This window comes from Populus trichocarpa, chromosome 10 (genome assembly GCF_000002775.5).
Source record: "Populus trichocarpa isolate Nisqually-1 chromosome 10, P.trichocarpa_v4.1, whole genome shotgun sequence".
Lineage (NCBI taxonomy): Eukaryota > Viridiplantae > Streptophyta > Magnoliopsida > Malpighiales > Salicaceae > Populus > Populus trichocarpa.
In genome coordinates this window covers 22,100,846-22,123,955 of record NC_037294.2, presented here as the reverse complement: position 1 = coordinate 22,123,955, position 23,110 = coordinate 22,100,846, and the positions used below count along the sequence as shown (strand labels likewise).

The 23,110-nt window shown below is 36.1% G+C and overlaps 3 protein-coding genes and 1 long non-coding RNA gene across 5 annotated transcripts; 2 read left to right on the top strand and 2 right to left on the bottom strand.

Annotated features, from left to right (window-relative positions):
* The first annotated feature begins 4,060 nt into the window (after positions 1–4,060).
* Positions 4,061–10,218, top strand: LOC7491586 (phospholipid-transporting ATPase 1). Its single transcript, XM_002315370.4, has 7 exons — positions 4,061–6,185; positions 6,296–6,605; positions 7,110–7,818; positions 7,900–8,023; positions 8,155–8,374; positions 9,110–9,568; positions 9,676–10,218. The coding sequence occupies exons 1-7, from the start codon at positions 4,547–4,549 to the stop codon at positions 9,893–9,895; spliced, it is 3,681 nt and encodes a 1,226-aa protein (XP_002315406.2). The 5' UTR covers positions 4,061–4,546; the 3' UTR covers positions 9,896–10,218.
* A 197-nt stretch (positions 10,219–10,415) lies between these two features.
* Positions 10,416–12,087, top strand: LOC7469505 (phospholipid-transporting ATPase 1). Its single transcript, XM_024609825.2, has 2 exons — positions 10,416–11,204; positions 11,337–12,087. The coding sequence occupies exons 1-2, from the start codon at positions 11,003–11,005 to the stop codon at positions 11,495–11,497; spliced, it is 363 nt and encodes a 120-aa protein (XP_024465593.1). The 5' UTR covers positions 10,416–11,002; the 3' UTR covers positions 11,498–12,087.
* Positions 12,088–12,098: 11 nt separating this feature from the next.
* Positions 12,099–13,384, bottom strand: LOC127905837 (uncharacterized). Its single transcript, XR_008060293.1, has 2 exons — positions 12,616–13,384; positions 12,099–12,514 (listed from the first exon to the last, which is right to left on the bottom strand). It is a non-coding gene; the product is annotated as an uncharacterized LOC127905837 (long non-coding RNA).
* A 234-nt stretch (positions 13,385–13,618) lies between these two features.
* Positions 13,619–22,785, bottom strand: LOC7469506 (DExH-box ATP-dependent RNA helicase DExH3). 2 transcript variants are annotated; one of them, XM_024609823.2, is made up of 19 exons: positions 22,356–22,785; positions 21,943–22,097; positions 21,737–21,824; positions 21,400–21,636; positions 21,130–21,225; positions 20,618–20,806; positions 20,326–20,485; positions 20,104–20,234; positions 19,388–19,558; positions 18,653–18,925; positions 17,987–18,181; positions 17,336–17,539; positions 16,619–16,688; positions 16,358–16,506; positions 15,866–16,174; positions 15,717–15,776; positions 15,224–15,376; positions 15,026–15,136; positions 13,619–14,372 (listed from the first exon to the last, which is right to left on the bottom strand). In XM_024609823.2, exons 1-19 carry the CDS (start codon positions 22,599–22,601, stop codon positions 13,902–13,904), a joined length of 3,468 nt encoding a protein of 1,155 aa, XP_024465591.1. In that variant the 5' UTR covers positions 22,602–22,785; the 3' UTR covers positions 13,619–13,901. The 2 variants fall into 2 exon arrangements, with proteins under 2 accessions (XP_024465591.1, XP_024465592.1); XM_024609824.2 differs by lacking the exon at positions 22,356–22,785 and having other exon boundaries at positions 21,916–22,061.
* Between the last annotated feature and the right edge of the window lie 325 nt (positions 22,786–23,110).

Genomic DNA, 23,110 nt, shown 5'->3' with positions numbered 1-23,110 from the left:
AATTATGAAAGGAGGCCAAGCTAGGTTAAATTGGGGTGGAGGGAAGACTTTGAGCTGCTTTTCTTTCAATTTGATAGAGACAGGAACTGATGCTTCGTTCCATCACGTCTTGAGACAGTGTTACCAAACTTAAGGATCAGGTCTGTTTATTAGTGTAATTGAAATTGTCTTTTAAATATTTTTTATTTTTTAAAAATTATTTTTGATATTAACATATTAAAATAATATAAAAACATTAAAAAATATATAAATTTTAAGTAAAAAAAATAAAATAAAATTTAAATTTTTTCAAAAAACACAAAATCAAAAAGGACAATAGATGGTATTGCGGAGTTATAAATTTATTATTTTCAATAAAATAAATTTTATATATATAAATAATGTTAAAAATAAAACTTTTTTCAAAATAAAATATTATTTTAATATATTTTTAAATAAAAAATATTTTAAAAACAATTATTACCGATAATATCAAATAATTTCTCCTTATCAAAAACTCAAGGTCATGTTTTAAGGGTTAACGGTTTTGGAGGTTTATTCACAGGCAAAGAGTAAGATTCAGTTTAATTTAAATAAAAGATACCAAAAGAATGTTATTTTTAATTAAATTAGGTTGATTCGTTTTATAATTATGATAGATTAGGCTTTTTGCCTGTTAGTCTTTGTTGTCATCTTGAGCTAGGCGTAAAGCATACGATTAAAAAAAATATCTTCAAGGGAATCTCATTTTTCAGTACAAATTTCTTGTGATTAAAGAAAAGAAAAGGTAGTGAATTTGCTGTGGTCATGGAGTCTGGTCCTCCGTAGGAGGTGGTGGTGGTGGTCGGGGTGGGGGTGGAGGGCAGTTGTGTTGTGGTCAGCGAGGGATCAGATTTGCTTTCGTTCAATCAACACAGTGAAATCATTTTTTTTTTTTATTAAAAAAAAGAGCAATAAAGAACAGAAGCATGTCAGCCATTAAAGGGAGCAGGCGTGGCCTGGTGTAGTTGTTGCAACCATTATGAAAGCAAGATAATTAAATCATAAAGGATAAACATACAATTTGGATATGATTTATGATCGAAGTTCATGGTCCGACTGTGAAAAAACACCACCTAGATGATGATGATCATATTTGTTTTTGTATTTAAAAATATTTTTGAAAAAATTTAAATTTTTTTTATTTTTTATTTGTTTTAAATTAATATTTTTTGATATTTTTAAATTATTTTGATGTATTAATATTAAAAATAATTTATAAAAAATAAAAATATATTATTTTAATATAATTTTAAATAAATAATATTTTAAAAAATAACTAAATCCACACTCAGAACTCTGAAACACGCCAGACGTATAGATGGATCTGTGAATTGAAAGGAGACAGTCCCTTAATTTATTGACGGAATATCTCCACGTCATCATTTTTACTACCAGACCTTCTAGAATATTTTTGAAAACACGGGAAAGGACAAAAAAGTCGGTCAGCTACTATCCCAGTTTCTGTTTAGTCCTCCAACAAACAAATTATCCAATTGGATCCTCTGTGTAATTAAATGCTACCCATATTAACCCCCCACGTGGCTAGTTACGGTCATGAATTCAGTTCGAATCTGAATGACTCGATAAATTAGAATTAGATGAAGGAATGAATTGGGAAAATTGTTTCTCGGGGGACTCAATCGAGAATGGCAAAAGTTAAAATGGCATGCGTTTCTCACACTTCTCGTGCATATGTTCATGCAAGGTCCACACATAAAACACTGAGAAGATAATCTTCGTTGTTGTTATTTTTTTATTTTTTATCAGAGGAATACAATTCTAGATCGATCTCATATATATGTATTGATAGCTAGCTGTGCGTTGATTTTAAAATTAATATTTGTCTTGAAATTAAAAAAAAAACGAGAATAATGAGAATAAAAGGAGCATGTTTCCATGTTATTTTTATTTTAAAAATACAATAATTCATTTTGGAATTTTTTTAGAAATTGATTTATTTTATATTCTTTTTTATTAAATATATTTTATTTTCTGTTCTGAGGAGTAACCTAACAGATTTTGAACAGCAATTGTAATTCCACCTCACGTTTTAGTTATGCAAGAGACTAACAGAACACCATCTACTTTTAACTAGATATTTTACTTGTGATTTGCCATCAACCATGACTACTTTTTTTTAAAAAAAAAGGGGTGGTTAGACATGTTATTTTAATATTATTTTTATATAAAAACTTCAAAGGTAGATTGAAAAGCTTATTTAAACATCTAGTAAAATAAATTGATAATCATCAATTTAAATAAATAAATAAAAATTGTTAAATATGACTAAAAGATAAACTAGAAAAAAAAACAAGAAATAAATGTACATCAGGATATTTAATCTCGTAAAATAAAATTTTTATCTTTTTATGCCAATCAAATTTTTTTATTAAAAGATAATATAAACAAATATGAAATTGTGTTAATAAAATAAAATAAAAATATTATGCAAGGCTAGATGTATCACAAATATTATTTAAAATAGTTGTTTTTTTATAAAGCAAAGCTCATTCGTGAATAAGAAAAAAAACATTCAAAAATCAAATACAAAACAAAATATTTTTTTAAAAAAAAAAACTTGTTAAAAATATCTCTGGAAATCTTATAGTTCAGACCATGAGACCAAGATAAATTAAAAACAAATAATAAAAACAATCACAAGACCATTCTTTTTCGGAAAAAAAAAGGTAGGATGATAGAACCATAAAAGAAAAATGAGAAAAAAAAAATCTCTAATTGTACCAACTCTTAAAACTCGTGACCAGTATCATCATATCAAAAGCATGACAGATAAAAAAATCATGAAATTTAATTTCTAGCAAATCAAACACTGAAGGATGAAATCAGGGGGGAAAATCTATAACACAGAAAAACTATAATTAAAAGATCGAGAGTATGAAAAGTCTAAGAATCAAGATAAAAAATAAATTGGAGGGCATAAAAAAATAACATTAGAGTGCTAAGTTAAAAAGAAAAAAACTTTAATCGAATGAGGGGTTAAATTGAAAAAGAAATAACATAAATTTTGATTGAATAATAAAATTAAAAACAACAAAACTTTAAAAAATATCATAAAAAAACCAGAAATTTAAAAAAACAAAGACTGAATTGGAAACAATAATCCATGACAAATCGCAATTTAAAAACGAAATTAAAAACATCAAAAACTTTTCCAAAGGGGTAAAGGATTAAAATAAGCAATAAATAACCCAAGGACTAAAATTGAGAGATAAAAAAAAGAGAGGAGAAATATGCACTTTTGCTTGGAGAGAGAGAAAAGCAAAAAAGAAAAAAAAAAGAAACAATCACCGATAAAAAACAATCAATCAAACACCATCATGCGCCGCATCATGAGAAAGAGAGCGAGGTAACACTTTCAACAACACGGTGAAACAACATATTTGATCTCGTGGATACATTGCACGCGTCATTATAAGGTTATGGATGCATTTCACGTGCCGGCTATTACATGCAAAAAAAAAAAAAACAACAACGTGAAAAGATGAAATCACCCATGTAACATTTTCTTATTTTTTTCTAAATGAAAGGGTTAAAAGATCCTTTCACAATATTGCAAAAAAACATAAAGGCATAAAAACCCTTGCCTAGGTGTTCATTTTTTCTTGAACTTGGGGGGCAAGTAAATATTTATATTGTTTTGAGAAAATTGAGAAGATAAAAGTAACCCTAGTCTTCCTTTAATAACACCAGTAGATACTTTTGAAAACAAAAAATTACTTAAAAACCAGAGTAACCAAAATTATTCTCAAATAACAAAATTGCTATTATACTATTATAATTCACAATATAATTCTTTTATATCTACAATGACGGATACCGTAACAGAACAACATCCTTTATATATTTTTTAAAACTATTTCTGTATATGAAAATTAATTTTTTCCAACACATTATCAGAAAACCATCATGATTTATTGTAATGGCTTTTATTAAATACTATCGAAATAAAAAAATTTCTTTCTACATTTTGATTTTGATGTTCCTTAATCTGACAATTTTTTTTTTGCCGCCTTTTATTACTGCCTATTTCCTCCTTTCTTGCATACCCCGTCGTCTCTTTAACAATGCCCTTGACTTAGTACATTTCTCCGTGTCCCTGCAACTCGCTTCTGCAACCACCATTACTTCTGCACCAACCCAACTTTGCTGCAATCATTTTCAAGCCTCTCGGTTCTTTTCTCCCTGTACTTGTCATTGGTTTTGCTTTAGTTTTGCATGAGAAACAAGTGCTTGCGGTTTCAAATTGTAACGAGAGCTCATAGTACAGGTGATTTTCCTCCGTGTCTGTTGAATTTGTGGTTTTCTGTACATTTTGTAGAGAAAAACTGAGTCTTTTTGTAGCTTAAGCTGTTTTAGTTTCTGGGTTTTGGTTAAAAGTCAAACCTTTTCTGCTGCTGCTGCTGCTGCAATTGCTGTTGTTGTTCTATGTTTTTGCTGTGATTTTTGATTAAGAGAGATTAGTGCCAGGTCTTATGTCGGTGGAGAGTTGTTTTAGCTCTAGATCATGGTCACAGAGAGGCCTTTATTGATCCCATCACCAAGAACACCAAGTAGCGCCAATGATTTGCCTAGTTTACCAGTTTTATCTAATAGTGTAGTCAAAGTCAATCTTGACAATCCTAGTTTGGCTTCTGGGATGGATTCTTCAAACCCAATTGAAAGCTCATCGAGTTGTGAAATTTCTTTTAAATCTGCGTCAAGAAGTCTTTCTTCAAATCCATCAAGGGCTTCGCGTGGGAATTCAGTTAGAACAGGGAGTTTTCGTGATTTAGGATCAAGACCTGTGAGGTTGGGGTCTAGAGGGGGTGATTCAGAGATGTTTAGTGCATCCCAGAAAGAAATTAGTGATGAAGATGCTAGGTTGGTTTACTTAGATGATCCTGCAAAGTCAGATGAGAGGTTTGAGTTTGCTGGGAATTCAATTCGAACTTCGAAATATTCTATCATTTCCTTCATACCTCGAAATTTGTTCGAGCAATTTCATAGAGTTGCATATATATACTTCCTTATTATTGCTGTGCTCAACCAGCTCCCCCAGCTTGCAGTTTTCGGCAGGGGAGCTTCCATTTTGCCTCTTGCATTTGTGCTGCTAGTTACAGCAGTTAAAGATGCTTATGAAGACTGGAGAAGGCATATGTCAGATAGAATTGAAAACAATAGATTGGCATGGGTTTTGGTCAATGACCAGTTTCAACAAAAGAAATGGAAGGACATTCAGGTTGGTGAGATAATCAAGATTCAGGCAAATGACACTCTTCCTTGTGATATGGTGCTGCTCTCGACTAGTGATTCAACTGGGGTCGCCTATGTGCAGACCATAAATTTGGATGGAGAGTCGAATTTGAAGACCAGGTATGCAAAGCAAGATACCCTCTCAAAGATTCCGGAAAAGGAAAAGATTAGTGGGTTGATCAAGTGTGAAAAACCCAATAGAAACATATACGGATTTCAGGCAAATATGGACGTTGATGGGAAACGATTGTCACTTGGGCCCTCCAATATTATTCTTCGTGGCTGCGAGCTCAAAAATACTGTCTGGGCTATTGGAGTTGCAGTGTATTGTGGTCGTGAGACCAAGGCAATGCTTAACAGCTCAGGAGCCCCGTCAAAGAGGAGCTGGCTTGAGTCACGTATGAACTCAGAGATCATTGTACTCTCTGTGTTTCTTATTGCTTTGTGTACTGTTGTCTCCGTCTCTGCTGCTGTGTGGTTGAGGCGCCACCGTGATGAGTTAGACACCATGCCCTTTTATAGAAGAAAAGATTTCAGCGACGGAGAGCCAGAGAACTATAATTATTATGGATGGGTGGCAGAGATCCTTTTTACGTTCCTCATGTCAGTTATTGTGTTCCAGATCATGATCCCTATTTCTTTGTACATTTCTATGGAGCTTATCCGGGTTGGACAGGCTTACTTAATGATTCGAGATACACAAATGTATGACGAGGCTTCGAATTCAAGATTTCAATGTCGGGCGCTGAATATAAATGAGGATTTAGGTCAGATAAAGTATGTTTTCTCTGATAAAACTGGTACTCTCACTGAGAACAAGATGGAATTTCAATGTGCAAGCGCATGGGGTATAGATTACAGTGATGGGAAGGTCAGCACACAAAACCAGCAAGTTAGATATTCTGTTGAAGGTACTGAACTTTTGTTATTAACCATGTATTTTCAAGTCTGAACTTTTTTATTTGTTTTGCGCAAACTAACTCTCTTTTCTATGTGTTTTGTGTGCTTTGCTTGTTATCAGTGGAGGGGAGGAATGTGAGGCCGAAAATGTCGGTGAAGGTTGATCCTCAGCTTTTAGAATTATCAAAAAGTGGAAGTGATACAGAAGAAGTCAAACACGTTCATGATTTCTTCCTTGCATTGGCAGCTTGCAACACAATTGTGCCTCTTATTGTCGACGACAAGTCTGACCCTACTGCAAAGTTGATGGATTACCAAGGGGAGTCTCCAGATGAACAGGCACTGGCTTATGCTGCTGCAGCATATGGATTTATGCTCATAGAACGAACTTCTGGCCATATAATTATTGATATCCACGGAGAGAGGCAAAGGTACACTTTTCATTCTCTGTTTTTCCCCCCTTGTTTCTTTGCCATTCTTGTATTATGACTGCCCATCACTCTACAGCCACTTCATTGATGACAACTGCTGCTAAAGCTACCACTGCATGGAAGATAATTGCATTGCAAAGCATTTAAAAGACAGGATGCAGTGATATTTCTATTTCTATCCATTTTAGAAGCCTATGCTACCTTCAGCTTTTTGGTAGAGGATGATAGTCATTTAAAAAGTTTTTACTTATTTGGATGATAAATTTTTATTTTCTAAAATTCTTTCGATAAGGAGTTGCTTTCTGAAATATAGGTGACTACGGTTTCTGTTTTATCTCTACTTTGGATTATATGAATCATAATAGACAGACGAAAGTGAACTGAATAGTGGTGGCAGTACTTGGAGCAGCTACAGTTGATCACTTGCTCCACTGACTGTTGTTGTAACTTTGAGTTTCCTTCCTGGAAAGCTGGTTTTTAATATTTCCCATATGAGCCTTGCAGGTTCAATGTATTCGGTTTGCATGAGTTTGATAGTGACCGGAAGAGGATGTCAGTTATACTGGGGTGCCCTGACAGTACTGTGAGAGTCTTTGTAAAAGGTGCCGATACATCCATGTTTAGTGTGATAGATAGATCTTTGAATACGAAGGTAGTACGTGCAACTGAAGGCCATCTTCACACTTACTCCACACTGGGTTTGAGAACACTTGTCATCGGGATGCGTGACTTGAGTGACTCAGAATTCGAGGACTGGCACTTCTCTTTTGAGGCAGCTAGCACAGCTGTAGTTGGCAGGGCTGCTTTGCTTCGTAAGGTTGCTAGCAATGTTGAAAGGAACCTCACAATACTTGGTGCGTCTGCTATTGAAGATAAACTGCAGCAAGGGGTGCCAGAAGCCATAGAATCTTTGAGGACAGCAGGAATTAAAGTATGGGTTTTGACAGGGGACAAGCAAGAAACTGCCATTTCAATTGGCTACTCCTCAAAGCTTCTAACGAACAAAATGACCCAGATTATAATCAATAGCAACTCAAGGGAGTCTTGTAGGAGATGTTTAGAAGATGCCTTGGTCATGTCCAAGAAGCTGAGGGCTGTTTCCGAAACATCAGATAACACTGGAACAAGTTCTGAAGCTGCTAGAGGCTCAGTGGCCCTTATTATCGATGGTACCAGCCTTGTTTATATACTTGATAATGAACTCGAAGAACAGGTAATTACTTACAAATTCACCTTCTCTATTCCATATCAAAGTTGTTGTTCGCTGATGTAGCTTACTTATTGTTGGCTTTAGCTCTTCCAATTGGCTAGTACATGTTCTGTGGTCCTTTGTTGCCGCGTGGCTCCATTGCAGAAAGCTGGAATTGTGGCGCTTGTGAAGAAGAGGACTTCTGAAATGACACTCTCCATTGGAGATGGTATTTCTCTTAATTTTAGATAAATATCTTATGCTTCCAAAGAGCAAACTCTGGGAGCCCAGGAATTCATTTTGTCTGTTTTCTTGCTGGTGTTTGAGGCTGACATTGGAAAAATCTTCTGAAACTTTCAGGTGCTAATGATGTCTCAATGATCCAAATGGCTGATGTGGGAGTTGGCATCAGTGGGCAAGAGGGTCGGCAAGCTGTAATGGCATCAGATTTTGCAATGGGGCAATTCAGATTCTTGGTTCCACTTTTACTAGTCCATGGACACTGGAACTACCAGCGGATGGGCTACATGATACTATACAATTTTTACAGGAATGCGGTGTTTGTTTTCGTTTTATTTTGGTGAGTGATTCTTCCTTTGATTATGTTTTGATCATTTTTCATATGCAAAGCTCTCCTGTAGTTTAGCTGGTAAAATTTGTTGGGCACTGTTAGCAGGTTGAATCAATTAATTCTTTGCACGAACCTAAACTATTCATGAGCTTTGTGATTCTTTATGAAGAAACAAACTATCCTCTGCTTATCTACAATTGAGTTAACACCTAAATTATATTTGTGGATTTTTTCTCTTATAGTTTTATTTCTGAAATGCCGTTCTAATCCTTCTTGGGGGTTCCACCCACAAACACAAAGTTTATGGCTGACCGATATTGCACCTCATCATTTAGCTATTGCATTTTTTTTTCTCGTTGCTGGTCATATGTATAGAAGTAGCTTCGGGATGGGGCACAATATAAAAGATCTCTTAGAAGCAAATAAACTCCCTTCCATCCTCTTTTCCTTCTTTGCAATGGGTAAAAAAGTTCCTTCCGTAGATTTCTGCTATATAATCTTAGAATTTCCATCACTCAGATTAGTTTGTGAAAGGCACTCTTAAATGAATCTGAAGCTGAGTGGTTGAAACTAGATGAACCTTTTGATCCCTAGATCTCTTCTGTGGTAGATATGTAGGCTCAAACAAGCATTGTGGTGTTTTTGTAACGACATTCTATGTAGTCCTTGCTGTAACTGAAGTTTATGTCACCCTGCAGTCCATGATAACAAGGGATTTAATGTTCGTTTGTGCACTCTGTGCAGGTATGCGCTCTTTGCTTGTTTCACTTTGACGACTGCAATCAATGAGTGGAGCAGCATGTTATATTCTATAATTTACACCTCACTGCCTACCATTGTTGTGGCTATTCTCGACAAGGACCTAAGTAGAAGGAATCTCCTAAAGTATCCTCAGCTTTATGGAGCTGGACAAAGACAAGAGGCATACAACAGAAAGTTGTTTTGGCTAAAAATGTTGGACACCGTGTGGCAAAGCCTGGTTGTCTTTTTTGTCCCTATCTTTGCATATTGGGCGAGCACCATTGATGTGCCAAGTATCGGAGACCTTTGGACACTCGCAGTGGTTATTCTGGTTAATTTGCACCTGGCCATGGACATTATCAGATGGAACTGGATCTTTCACGCAGTTATTTGGGGATCTATTGTTGCAACTTTCATTTGTGTCATGATCCTCGATGCTTTTCCTATGTTTGTTGGTTACTGGTATGCCCTCTTCTCTTTCACATACATGTGTTACTTGCGCTATTTCTTCCCCAGTTATGTTCACAAATGGATTGACTAATGCTTCCAACTGCAATGTAATATGACAGGGCCATCTTCCACATCATGGGGGAGGCGTCATTCTGGGTGTGCTTGCTTGGTATAATTATAGCAGCACTCCTTCCTCGTTTTGTTGTGAAAGTACTCTATCAACACTTCACTCCTGATGACCTTCAGATTGCAAGAGAAGTCGAGAAGTTCGGCCATCAAAGAGACATGGCTGTAGAAGTAGAAATGAATCCCATCATGGAGCCGCCTCCTCGGAGATGATCATCCGCGGTAATCTTGGTTCCTTGTACATCATCATACGTTTTTGTTCTTGTAAGAAAAAATCACTTTCTTTAGGTTTCTTGAGAGCATTGGTGCTATTGAGTTCGCGGATTTTCATTGTTTGCTATCCGAAGGATACATAACAGGTTGTAATGCTTAGGTACTTTGTTTATACAATGTTGAATCACATGAAATTATTAGTGTAAATTAACATATTTTTTAGAACAGGAATAAAGAAGTTCAACACTTGTACAAGAATTTTCCCATGGAAGAATTTGATTTATTTCTTCCTTCGATATTCATGCAAAGGTGATATTTAGTTTGGATGAATTAGTCAAAATTAAAAATGTTTTTACAGGTTTTGACAGAAAATATATACTTATTTATTATATTATCCAGAGCTTACCTTAAAATCAGTGTTAATGGACCCAGCACAGTGAGATGGTGACATCCATCTGAAGCATCTTCAATTAATTAAACTAGGTAATATAAATAAGCAAAGTTGGATCACAATTTCACCATATTACCCTTAAATGGAATTTTAATGAAGAAAGCGGTGTGTTTTCACCCTGCTAAACCCCCACGTCTTTATTTCATCATCACCAACCAAGCTTTCCTCCTTTTCTCTTTCCCTTCCACCCTCTTCTTCTTTCACCAATATCATTACTTGAAAGAAGCACAATTGTGTTAGATTTCAAGATTTTGGATGCGAGTCTTGGAAATCTTCTCTTGTTTTATCAACACGGAGGCCTTTCGGTGGCTCTAAATTTGACAGTGATACAGTATCCAGAAATCTGTTTTTACTTGTGTTGAGAAACAGAGAGAAGTATATGTAAGAAGGCAAGATGTTGGTTGTTTTTTAATGAAAGCTGGAAACTTTGAGGTCCCTCGAAATCCCAAATTGCTCCCATTTTAGGGGGCGTGATATGGATATTGTTTCAAAAGTTTGTATCTTGAGGCATTTCATGATATCTAGATCATGGTCTCTAAGTGGTCTTGCTGATTCAATCACTAAAACCACTACATGCCCAAGATTTGCCATGATATATTTGTTTTGATTAATCTATCAAGACTCAATCTTTATAGCCCCCAGATACATTTCCTTTGATGGATTCTCAAAACCCATTTGAGGGTGAAATCTCATTGAATCAATGGAAAGTAGGGAATTCAGTTAGGGAAGTGAGCAATGGATCAAGAGGGGGTGATTTAGAAATGTCAGGTTTGTCACAGAAAGAGATTGGTGATGATGATGCTAGATTGGTTTACTTGAATGATCCTGTAAAGAATAATGAGAGATATGAGTTTGCTGGTAATTCGATTCGAACTAGTAAATATCCAGTCTTTTCATTTCTTCCAAGGAATTTGTTTCGACAGTTTCATAGAGTAGCATACATATATTTTCTTATCATTGCTGTGCTTAATCAGCTTCCTCAACTGGCAGTATTCGGCCGGGGAGCTTCCATCATGCCACTTGCATTTGTTCTATCAGTCACAGCAGTCAAGGATGCTTATGAGGATTGGAGGAGACAAGGGTCAGATAGAGTTGAGAATAATAGATTAGCTTGTGTTTTAGTTGATGATCAGTTTCGACCAAAGAAATGAAAGGATATCCAGGTTGGTGAGATAATCAGGATCCAGAAAAATGAAACTCTTCCTTGTGATACGGTACTCCTCTCAACTAGTGAGCCAACTGGGGTTGCTTACGTGCAGACTGTAAATTTGGACGGAGAGTCGAATTTGAAGACTCGGTATGCAAAGCAAGAGACCCTTTCAAAGATTCCTGAAAAGGAAATGATTAATGGGTTGATCAAGCGTGAGAGACCAAATAGAAACATATATGGATTTCAGGCAAACATAGAAATTGAGGGGAAAAGACTGTCACTTGGGCCCCCAAACATTCTTCTTCGTGGTTGTGAGCTCAAGAATACTGCTTGGGCAATTGGAGTTGCAGTATATTGCGGTCGTGAGACCAAGGCCATGCTTAACAGCTCAGGAGCTACATCAAAGAGGAGCCGGCTTGAGTACAATAGAACGCTAGATGTACACAAATTTTAACATGAAAGGATTTCATCTGAACTTCGAAATTTCAATTGTTTCTTCCCTTGATATTCTTGAACGGGTTTCTTTTTTAATGTAATGAAATATCATGTAATATAAATATAATTCATGGGATCAATTTCTGAAACTACAAACATTTGCAATCTCTACAATCAGCATGAACTATATTCTGGTCTGTGGCAGTACAAACGTGGCACAAGATTGGACTTCGAAAGTGCAGATGACTGTATGCCATACATGGGAAATCAGACTTGTACATGAAGACTACGTTGGTCATCAAATTCTTGGAAATACATAGATGTAGTACAGTTATGAACATGAGACATTCGGTTCTTGCTTGTTCTGAAAATCTCCTTTGCATGACGGTTCCTGAACTTCGGGTGCAAATTGCAAGTTCCAGAGCACATCCTCAACTGATGGTCTATCAGATGATTCACTGGAAAGACATCGAATACATATCTCCATCACCATCTTCAGAGATTCATCTGAACACTCCTTGTGAACTGCTGGATCAACAATATTCCTTCAAGCTACATCGTCAACCGTCATGTTTGCTTGTAACTGTACAAGAATCATCAGTAAATTGATAGAATTAGTTTTCAGACATTACAAATCTAGGAATAGTGGAGGCGTAGTGCAGATGCAGAGGTATAAGTACCAACCAGATCTTTTAAGACGGTGACTTCATTTTCGGTCACCACTGGCCTTCCATCAATGATTTTAAGTAAAACCACTCAGGCTCTGAACAGCAGGCTCCACCCGTTCAGCTGTCAAAGATTGCAGTCAACAACAGTAAATACAAGCAACTTGATACATCAATTGCAAGCTTCATATTCTTTCAATATATCAACTCAAAATGTCAAGTCCCACGATTTCAAGCCTTTGGGTCAAGAGGGTTACTTAGCACAACAGGCTATTAATCATATAAACTTAACATCAAATATCCCCACTAAAACCATTGCAAGTCGGATTTACTTAGAATGAACTTGATTGTGAAAGAAGTAGAGAATCATTAACTTGGTTAATTGGGACCTTAATTCGAAAAAAAAAAAACCATTAACCAGAGAAGAAAGAAAATAAAGAAACTTTTGTTGAACCAGTGATTAAGACATTGTAAAGAGGAAATATGGGCTCCCTGCTATTTACAGAAGAAGAATTGAGTGCCTTCACAACTACTCGATACTTCAAGTAAGCAATGCTCATGTAAGTGCCATTACTGTTTCTAGCATTAGTTCTTTTTGTTGAGTTTTGGCGGGAAGGAACGGTCAAGAAAATGTGTGAAGGGGAGAGAAGTGGAGTGAATTGAGAGGAAAAAGAAGAGATCTTGAGAAGAGGAGAAGGAGGAGGAGGAAGAAGACGGGAAGTGAGGAGAAGCACAACAAATGGCAACTGGTTTGGTAGAGGAGCTTTGTAAGTGCAAGGTTTTAAGCCTTTTATAGTTGGCAAGTAACTGTATCCGGACAGAGTGAGGACAAAACTCAAAAGCTAAAGCAAAAAATAAAAAATAAAAAAATCACGCTCTTGTTTATACATGCAATTTTTTTTAAAAAAAATTGCAACGAGACTGAATATTTTTTTTCCCTTGGAAAACTGGCATTGTCGATGGGCTCTCAAGAACATAAAAAACTTGAGAATTGCCAACAAATTTTACAACATTTCCTGATGTGTAGAGACCACTCTCGCCTTGTATGATTTATATCTTGGCTAGAAATTATATTATCTCATAGATATTTCAGTCATTCATTCCTCTAACCCGCAAATGAAATACTATAAAATCTAATGGGAGACTCAATAACCTCCCTGGCCGCACCTATATATTTTTATATTTCTGGTCCATGGGGAAATTATTTTTCCATTCACTAAATTCAAGAATGATTGTATGTTCGATGCTTCTCTCTCTCTTAGTTGCTGGACAGCCATAAAGAAATCTGTTCAGCAGAATCCATCGTCAACCAGAGTGACGCTTTGATCTACGACGTTTTCCGAGAACTTTCAGCATGTTGTCAGTGACATCAGGTTGGGAATCGTCATGCTCGTTTTGATTGTTGTTGGAAGTGTGAGTTAACCAGGCCAGTGCCTCAATAGCAGCATCCCCCTCTGCTAGTTGCTTGTTTCTCTTGGGTTTCCCAACAAACTGCATTCCCTTGAATTCGACCAGTGCCCTAAACTCATTTGTCTTAAGGTGCTTTGTCTTGTATTTTGGGGGGGAGTGTCCAGATCTCATCAGTAGTGTTTGTAGCAAACTTTTCGGATTTGCTCCATCTTCTGTAAATCTGTCATTATCATTAATTATCTTAGGCTTCCTGCTTTCGCGACCAAATACAAATCTTCCTTCACATTGATCTCCTGATACCAGCTCTTGAACAGCAAGCATGAGGTATTTTCCTTCCTTGAGTATGTCAAGGTTAGGATCTTGAAGCTGCATCATATCAAACTCAGTATCACTCAATGGAACAGATTAAATACTACTTTTTCAGGTTTCCGGCATATAGGTTAAACCCACAACAATATTTATATATTGGATATGTCAAATCACAGCACAATACTTTCTCAGAGTTACTCTACATATACCCAAGAGAGTTCTGTAATAACTTGAAAAATTTACCAAAACAATATCATCACACCAAAGAGATATGCTCATTAACACAGCAACAAAATAAAGAGTACTGCAACATCTGAAAACAACCATTCTCCCAACAACTCTTGACAAGTACAGTTTTTGGGACTCTCAGCGAAAATAGTTGCTTGAAGTTTTTTTAAGATAGTTCTAAACACTAGGAAAAGTGCAACTACATTACTGCGTCCTGGATTGGTAAAATCTGAAAGGGGAAAATGTGGCCAAAAGATTTAAGAGAACATATAGATGATGCATGTTCAGTAACTTCTGCATGAGCATAAACTCTAATAGCTTGATAATATCAATCATTTAACAAGCATAGAACTAAGAGATGTGTTTTGTTTTAGTAATGAAAGGTGGAACCTCAGGAGATAAGAAAATCAGATTATGCATGACTACTTGACTGGTGGAACACAAATTTACTTTCTTTATAGTGATAATCTTTTCCACCTCACCTTCTTCTGAAGGAGCTTATCAAGTTCTTCTTTAAGCTTCAAGAAGCACTCTGCCAAATTATGATCCATGAAGAAATCAATATATCCATCCAACATTTTCAGATGTCCAGCCTGAACACAAGAGAATTATTGATTATAACTGCAAGTTCAACAGGCAATAAGTACCATAAATATCTATTTAAAAGGGTAAAGAATTACCTGTACCCCACAAGCAAGGGCACCACCAAAAAGGATCAGTATTGAATCAGATACACCAGTGGAATCACGTATGAAAACTGTGTTGACCTTTACTTTTTCACCAAAGACCAGCCATGGATAAGGAATTGTTTCATAACGTGCATTCACAGAATTCTGAAGCAGAACCATCATCATTATCAAATATTATTAGGGAGAATATAAGAAACTTTTATAACATGATGACAAGAAGGCAAGAAATAGCATGCACACATAAACATCCACGCATATATAGAGCCTGGGCAAGGATCTACAATTTTTCTAATTTCATACCTTTCACGTTTCAAGAACTACTCAGTTAACAGTAAAGAACACACACAAACAGACAACTGAGATTATAGCAAAGTTAGCATACGAGCTAGATAACTCAAATTCAGAATTTAGGCATCAAATCATGCATAATAACCATAAGTTAAAAAGGTCTAGTTAAGCGAAAAAGTTTCAGTTTTTCACTTACAGCATATAGAAAAACTTGGCCATCGTCCATTGTTTTGAAAGACATGGATGTTTCTCTATGCTGCATGTGAAGAAGAAAGAGCAAAGTGTGTCAACTACCAAATTTCATGATGAAACACAGGATGTGCATTTGAAGCAGGGGGACATTACCACCACTGATGCAATTCCAGGATAGAGGCCAGAGCATATAATTGCACGAACCAATGATTGGTTGTGACTTAATTTGTTGTTGTTGCTTGCATCTTCTTCTACCAAGCCGGTATCTTTTAAAATGAAGTTAAACTGCTTCCTCAGAGAATGGATGGCCTGCAAAGTTTGTGCAGATAGGAAATTTCTCCAGCAATACTCATATGCTGACCCTTCTCTTTCAGCTTCTTTCCATCCTTCATATGCACGGACAAGAGCCATATGATCACTGTAGTCTTTTGCAGAAAATCTAGATTTTGCTGTCCCAGCTAACTAAACCAAAGATAGAATAGTTCAGCTGAAAATAAAGCCAAAGCAGGAAATCTAGATTTGGAAGCATAAAACTCAAATGTACAGGAAAATGCTCCAAATGCTGATTTATACAGCTTCAAAGGTACATCAATCAATAACAAGATTCAACGTAGCCAAAGAACATACTTAATGCACTGTACTTACATCCTTTTTGTCCTGCGGCAGAAGGAAAGGATCCCTGACACTGAGCCCGGACACTATTGTTAACACAGGATCAAAGCAATGAAAGATAGCACCCATTATTAACATTTTACCCAGCTTGGGATCTACTGGAAGCATTGTCAAATACTTCCCTGGTTGACAAAAAAAGCAGAGGGAGTTTAATAACGAGAAAAAAACAACATTACTAAGAACTAGAATATAAATAGTAGAGTTCTTCTCATCTGTAAGAATTAGCAAACTGACCAAGATTTGTCAGATTCTCCTTCTCATCCAATGCTCCAATCATCTTCAGAAAACCAATGGCATTTTGAACCTGTCATCCATTTAACTTGTTGATTTGTGCAATAGACTAAGAAATGAGGTAGGAAATTATTGCATCATTGAAACTTATAAAATTACAAGATGGAAAAGTGGAAGCCCTTAAGATATGCATGCAGATTGCATGCTCTTTTGCAGTTTGTATTCATAAATTTATGCATGAAAGAACATGGATGATATAAATATAATAGGAAAGCAATGCTCATCCATTTTTCCCATGTATAATTTCACTAATGATTTACAGATGTTCTAGTTAATGGATTACTTTCTACAACAATCATAGACAGATACCACTAAACAACTTCTGCAATGATTGTAGGAACAGAAACCAGGTAGTGTACAATTTACACATGAGATTTTTTAAGGTGAAAAAGCAGGTGGTCACAATTACCCTCAAATAGGTTAGGTAAGCAAATGTTGTTGAGGAAATTGAATGTGAGCAATAATTAATCAATTGCAGTACGACATCCTCTATAGGGAGATGCTGTCATCAGTTGTAAGAGGTCTCCCTTGGTAGACCCCCTTTACTTGAAGTTCATTCTAACCATTAAAGATTGGCTCGATAAAGTTTCAAAGCAGAAATATAGGCCAACATTCATTGGTTAACATGGACCTAAAAATTTGTTCTATGACAACACTTACAGCCAATGATTCTGGTGGCTGGAGAGCAGCTGACAAGAATTCCCCTATGCTTCCAACCTGCAAACTCTTTATTTGCAAGCAAAGAGAGTTCAGGGGAGTCCTCAAAAGTTCAGGAAGTTGATATTCAGCAAAAGCTTCATATACACATCTCGGGTATAGGTGGTAACATTCGCCTGGCTGCACTCGGCCAGCCCTACCCTTTCTCTGCAACACAGGCATAGCCGAAGAAGAACATTTCATATATGGAAGGAGACCAAGAAAAAGGCATAGATCAAGATGAAGCACAGAAGACTGTAACAGATTCCAATAAAATCATATCACTCCAGTTAGGCATTATAACATGTGTCAACAGTGTATCTTAAACATTGGTGAAAGCATCTGAGGTTGCACGAACCCTTAAGCATAACCAATTATGTTTCTTGTAGAAAGAATTCTGCCAATACCATATAGACAGGCATTCCATACACACTAAGAAAAAATGGTGATCAAGTATGGAGATCTTTATATGTCAATGATCTCAGAAACAGTCAAAGCATGAATGTTAAACAAAATGAGAATTGCATAAAAGTTTATTCCCTTTTACAGTTTGAAGAATGCAACTTAGCAATAAACCTGAAATAACAAATCCAAATGATGCCAAAGCAAGCTTACTTGTCGTGCAGATGCTTTTGATATCCAAGAAGGTAGCAGGCAGGGCGTATTGTTTAAAGCATCGTAAGTGGTCTCTTTTGCTTTCCCACAATCCACAACAAAAACTATATCATTGATTGTAATACTTGCCTCTGCCATGTTTGTTGCAAGAACTATTTTACGTACATTAGGAGGAGGTTTCTCAAATATCAGTTTCTGCATAGAGTGAAGGAGAAGATGATAAGAAATATGACATGAAAGCAATACACCAAATGACATGCAGAGCATGCTCTACAACACTGTAGCAACCTCACCTTCACTGTTGTTATTAAACCACCTACTGTTATAGTCTAACCTGGAAGGTTAATGGATGTTACAATTGCATATGGTAGATGCTAATTATTAATGGGCACAAGTGCGAAGTATCCTACAACATCATGGATTATAACCACTTCTGGTCGCTTGCATGGTCCACTGCACCAATATTTTGTTTAACTAGTAAAGGTGCCTCAAAGTGTCAGATCTGCAATAAGTTGCTTGCTCGATGAGTTAGACTCAGGGAAGAGAAATGCTCCCTTCCAAGTGGAAATTACCACTTATTCTAGTATCCAGATATGGGGGGGCTTTTAGAATTGCATTTCCATTCAAATAACCTTATAAGATTTAACATAAAAATTATAAGATTACCTGTTCAGAGGTTGCCATAGAACCATGGCAAGTTACAAGCAGAACTCTGTTAGGATCACCAAGAAGAGGATGAGCTTTAAGTTGATCCCTCAAAGAGCTAATATCCTCCCAACCAGTCATGAACACTAAGACAGCACCTGGTCTTTCCTTCCGACATATATGGCACAAAACTGCTTCAATAAGGTTAAATCCTATGCAATCAGGCATCCAGCATGCCAGAGAGTCACGTGCTCTGGAACTATAATTCTCAAAACTTGATTTATTAAGAGCATCCTGTCCACCAACAAGAAGAACCACAATTTCCAAATAAATTAGAATTTGCATGTGCTGTAGAGAGAGAGTTATGAAGAAAAGATCAGATGATGTTTTTCTTTTGAAGGGTAATACCAAGACCAAATTGAACAGCACAACAGTTTCTCCATGACAAAGTGTTTAAGGCTCTAAAAATGTCCTTATATTCCACAATGTTCAACTGAGATGCAAAGTTGATTCTGAAATCAACAATCACCAAGGCCAGAAAATGAAACAGAATGAAAGGAAGAGGCGGGAAGTGGAAGTTGAAGTGGAAGATATTCAGCAATAGTCTCACACAAATCATCCAGTAAGCTATTAGCATGTGAAAAACTGAGGAATTTTGGAAATTTTACTTCATGTTTTAAGTCTCAAAAAAGAAACAAAAAAACGAATAATAATAATAATAATAAATGACAAGTCCTACAGATAGAGTAGTCATACCTCAACAAGAGTGGTGATCTGGTTTTTCCTTTTCCGCGGTACCAGCTGCCTCTGTGTTTTCCACATTTTCTCTTGGCCATAATCATCAATTTGATTGAAAGAAGTCAACTTATATCCAGTCATTTCTAGTACATCTTCTAAAAATTGTGTCCTCACTGGATATGTAAAGCCCTGATAAAATAAATGAATGGTTTGAGTACCTCATGGTGCAATCTATATCTCTAGAGCATTGAGATATTTCAGTTCTGAATAACCAGAAGCAACAATTTAGAAACCATGTACCCACATTAAAGGATGCTATGCTTTTGGATGGGCTTCATCAAAATTGAAACATCTGCAATGTTATAATGGAATCTTTAACATGCAAATGCATGTTTTCTCAAGTTTACCAGCTGTAAGTATGGTGTTAAAGCTCTTCTGCTTTCATGCACAAGCCCTATTTCATGGTATGCAGTTACACACTGCATATTTCTCTCATGCAATTTTTGGTGTTAAAAACTTATCTCCAAAACCAACATAGCTAGAATCACTTGAAGACAGAGTGAAGAGCCAGCTTAAATTACAATTTCTGATTCAAAACCAGGGGATACCGGGAAAAAAATGAAACTGTTTGTTTAAACAATTGATGCTCACATATTACTACTCCATCAACACCAGGACACTTTAATAACCAATAAATAAGTGTATATTAAGAACAAATTCAGGTTATAGCTCACCGGAATATGAATAGCAGGTGCTCCTCCAAAATAATTGGAAAAGAGTTCCGCATTCAAAGTAGCACTCATTAAAATCAATCTCAAGTCTTGACGACGTGGAAGAAGATCCTTGAGCACAATCAATAGGAAGTCTGTTACAGATAAAATGTAAGACAGAAAAGAAGAAGGTAGGACAGCCTTTTATGAAGGATAGCCAATGAGCTAAACTTACAAGGAAGTTACCTTCATTCATGCCTCGCTCATGAATTTCATCAACAAAAACATGGGTTATGCCGTTCAAGTTGTGGTCACTTAACAGGCGTCGGAGTAAAATTCCACTGGTACAAAAAAGCAGATGGGTGTTTTTTCCTTTCACACCCTCTAGTCGAACTTTATAACCAACCTAACAAAAAAATCTGTTGTGGTATAGCAGCAAGAATAAAAAAGTTTTCAATTGAAAAAAAAGACTTTCGCATTAACAAATCTAATCTATGAGTGTGCCATATGTTAATGTATTAAGGGAAAGAATGCTCACTGCTTCACCAAGAGGCTCTCCTCTCTCTGCAGACACTCTATCTGCAACAGACATAGCAGATATTCTTCGAGGCTGAGTGCAAATTATGCTACAGAATGCTCCACGCCCAGATTCTATTTCCGACTCCAGAATATATTGAGGGAGTTGAGTGGTTTTACCACATCCAGTCTCTCCAGATATTACTATGACCTACCAATAAGACATCTCATTAAGAATAAATTTAGGGAAGGTAGACATCTTCTATTCATATTTCATAACCATCAAAAGTTTCCTTTTCTGCTTGATGGCTGAAACATTCGATAACAAGTGCAAAAGTTAAAGACAAACTGAACAAAGGTTAAATGAAAACAAATATTGACAAATTGAATGAAGAAATCAAACCTATGGAGATCAAGAGAGGAACAACCAGAAAGTTCTCCAAAACAAAAGCAATGGAAAGGATTTTTTTAACCAACATTGCACAATCTTTGAGATATTAGCTGGAAATGAGCCAATGAGTCATATATTCGGACCTGATTCTTTGCTATTGCTTGGAGTAACCTCTCCTTTTCCTTGAAAGCCGGTAGAGATTTCCTGAAGTCCATCATTTTTCTGCCCTCAGGTGATTCCTGTGAACCAAAGAAAATAAATACAGAACATAATCAGAATGAGACACATAGTTTTCATCATCCCCGCCCCTACAAACATGCACTATTGTTTAGCTGCTTAAAATGCTATGGACATCTTGCCAATGAATCTTAACAGAGACAGATAATAATAACAAGAGAAAATGAGAATCATGCCTGCCAAGCTCTTTGCATGTTACGCATCCGCAAACTCCTCCTCTGAAGAACCCTTTCCATCACAGAACGGTCTAGGAAAGAATCCTTATTCTCATCTAAACTTATATCTCCAGTCTGATTGATGGACTTGGCATCATCTGCACTACCACCAACATTTTCAGCCTTTAATTGAGCTCTATCAAGATGCTCCTGAAGTAAACCCTCAACCCTCCTTTGCAAACTTAGTGGGATAACCACCTGCATGAATGAAAAACTAAAATTTCAACCTGCCAAACTGACAAAATATCTAGAACTAGCATCCATACAAATGCATTCGAAGAGCTTTACATATCATTACCTCCCTTTGTGGCCGCTTATCATCCAAATCAGACCTGTAGTTAGGTAGAGGAACCTTGCTTGCAACCACCACTTTTCCATACAGTTCACTAATAAAACAACAGGCCACATAGTATTAGGCTTCGATATATCATTTCAAAATCTCAATCAATAATGGGTACACAAAACAAAAGTACTTACAACAAACGTAAGGCCAGCCCTCATTACCTATAAAGTCCCATTCTTCTAGTAAGATTTGATATCTGCTCATAGTCCCTCCTGTCTTTTCTATCTTTAGAAACAATCTCTTGGTCTGTTTCACTACGCAATAGCAAACTGAGTTTCCATTTCCATTCATCAACATTGGCCACCGACGAAGAAGCCTAAAATTAATAACAAAACCCCATCTTAGACCACCAAATTTCCTAACTTCTTCACAGTAAAATCAACCGCCACTAACTCTCGCACAAAGCATTAAAACCATCACATTCATTCCACAATCAGTAAAAATATTCACAGCCCTTTTCATTTCTAGTTAATTTATCACCATTTACGCATTCAAATCCCAATCTTTTACACCAAAAATCAAAACTTTACATTCATAAAATAATAAATAGAATGATATACAAAAGAAAACAGACCTTGTGGCTTTCAAAATCACACTCATACTCATCATCAGAGAACTGCTCTACTGCATACCCGCAAAAACCACGCCTTTTGGCGACTAAAAAGCTGGTTTCATTAGAATTCAGGAGAAACAAAGGCAAACCAAATAAATGGTTGTTTTTTTTATTGCTGAAGATGGTATTGGAAACTGACTTCTTCTTGGTGGAGGTGCAGCAAGATCCCAGAAGGAAACTTCTTAGCATTAGCTTTGAATTTTGCATATTCTAAATGACAACAACAAAGCAAACTCATTGCTTTCTGTGTATTATCAAAGATTCAAATGCAAGACAAAGCATTTGAAGGTACCCTATAAATCACCAGTCCAGTAGAGAGAAGAAGAGGCAGAGAGGGGGAGAGATACTGGCTAGCTAGGGAGTTTAGTGGAAGAAGGGCATGGCTTTTAATTTTCCGATACTTCAATTTAGTACCTATAATATATACATGCTCTCTATTGAGTATCAAAACTAAGCACTGTTGTTCTAAAATTATCAGGTATTGAATTCTTCTTTTTAATTTTAATTTTTAAATTAAAGAATATTTTTAGATCAGTTTAGATGTTAAAAAAATAATTAAATCATCTCTCTCTGATCGATCATAAAAACACAATCCTACATCTTTATATGTACTCAGAAAAATAAATCACTCTATCACTTATGCTGATTCCAAGTTTTAAAATTAAGGAATCAAGCAATTAAAATTTTTCAAATTTATTATTGATATTGACATATTA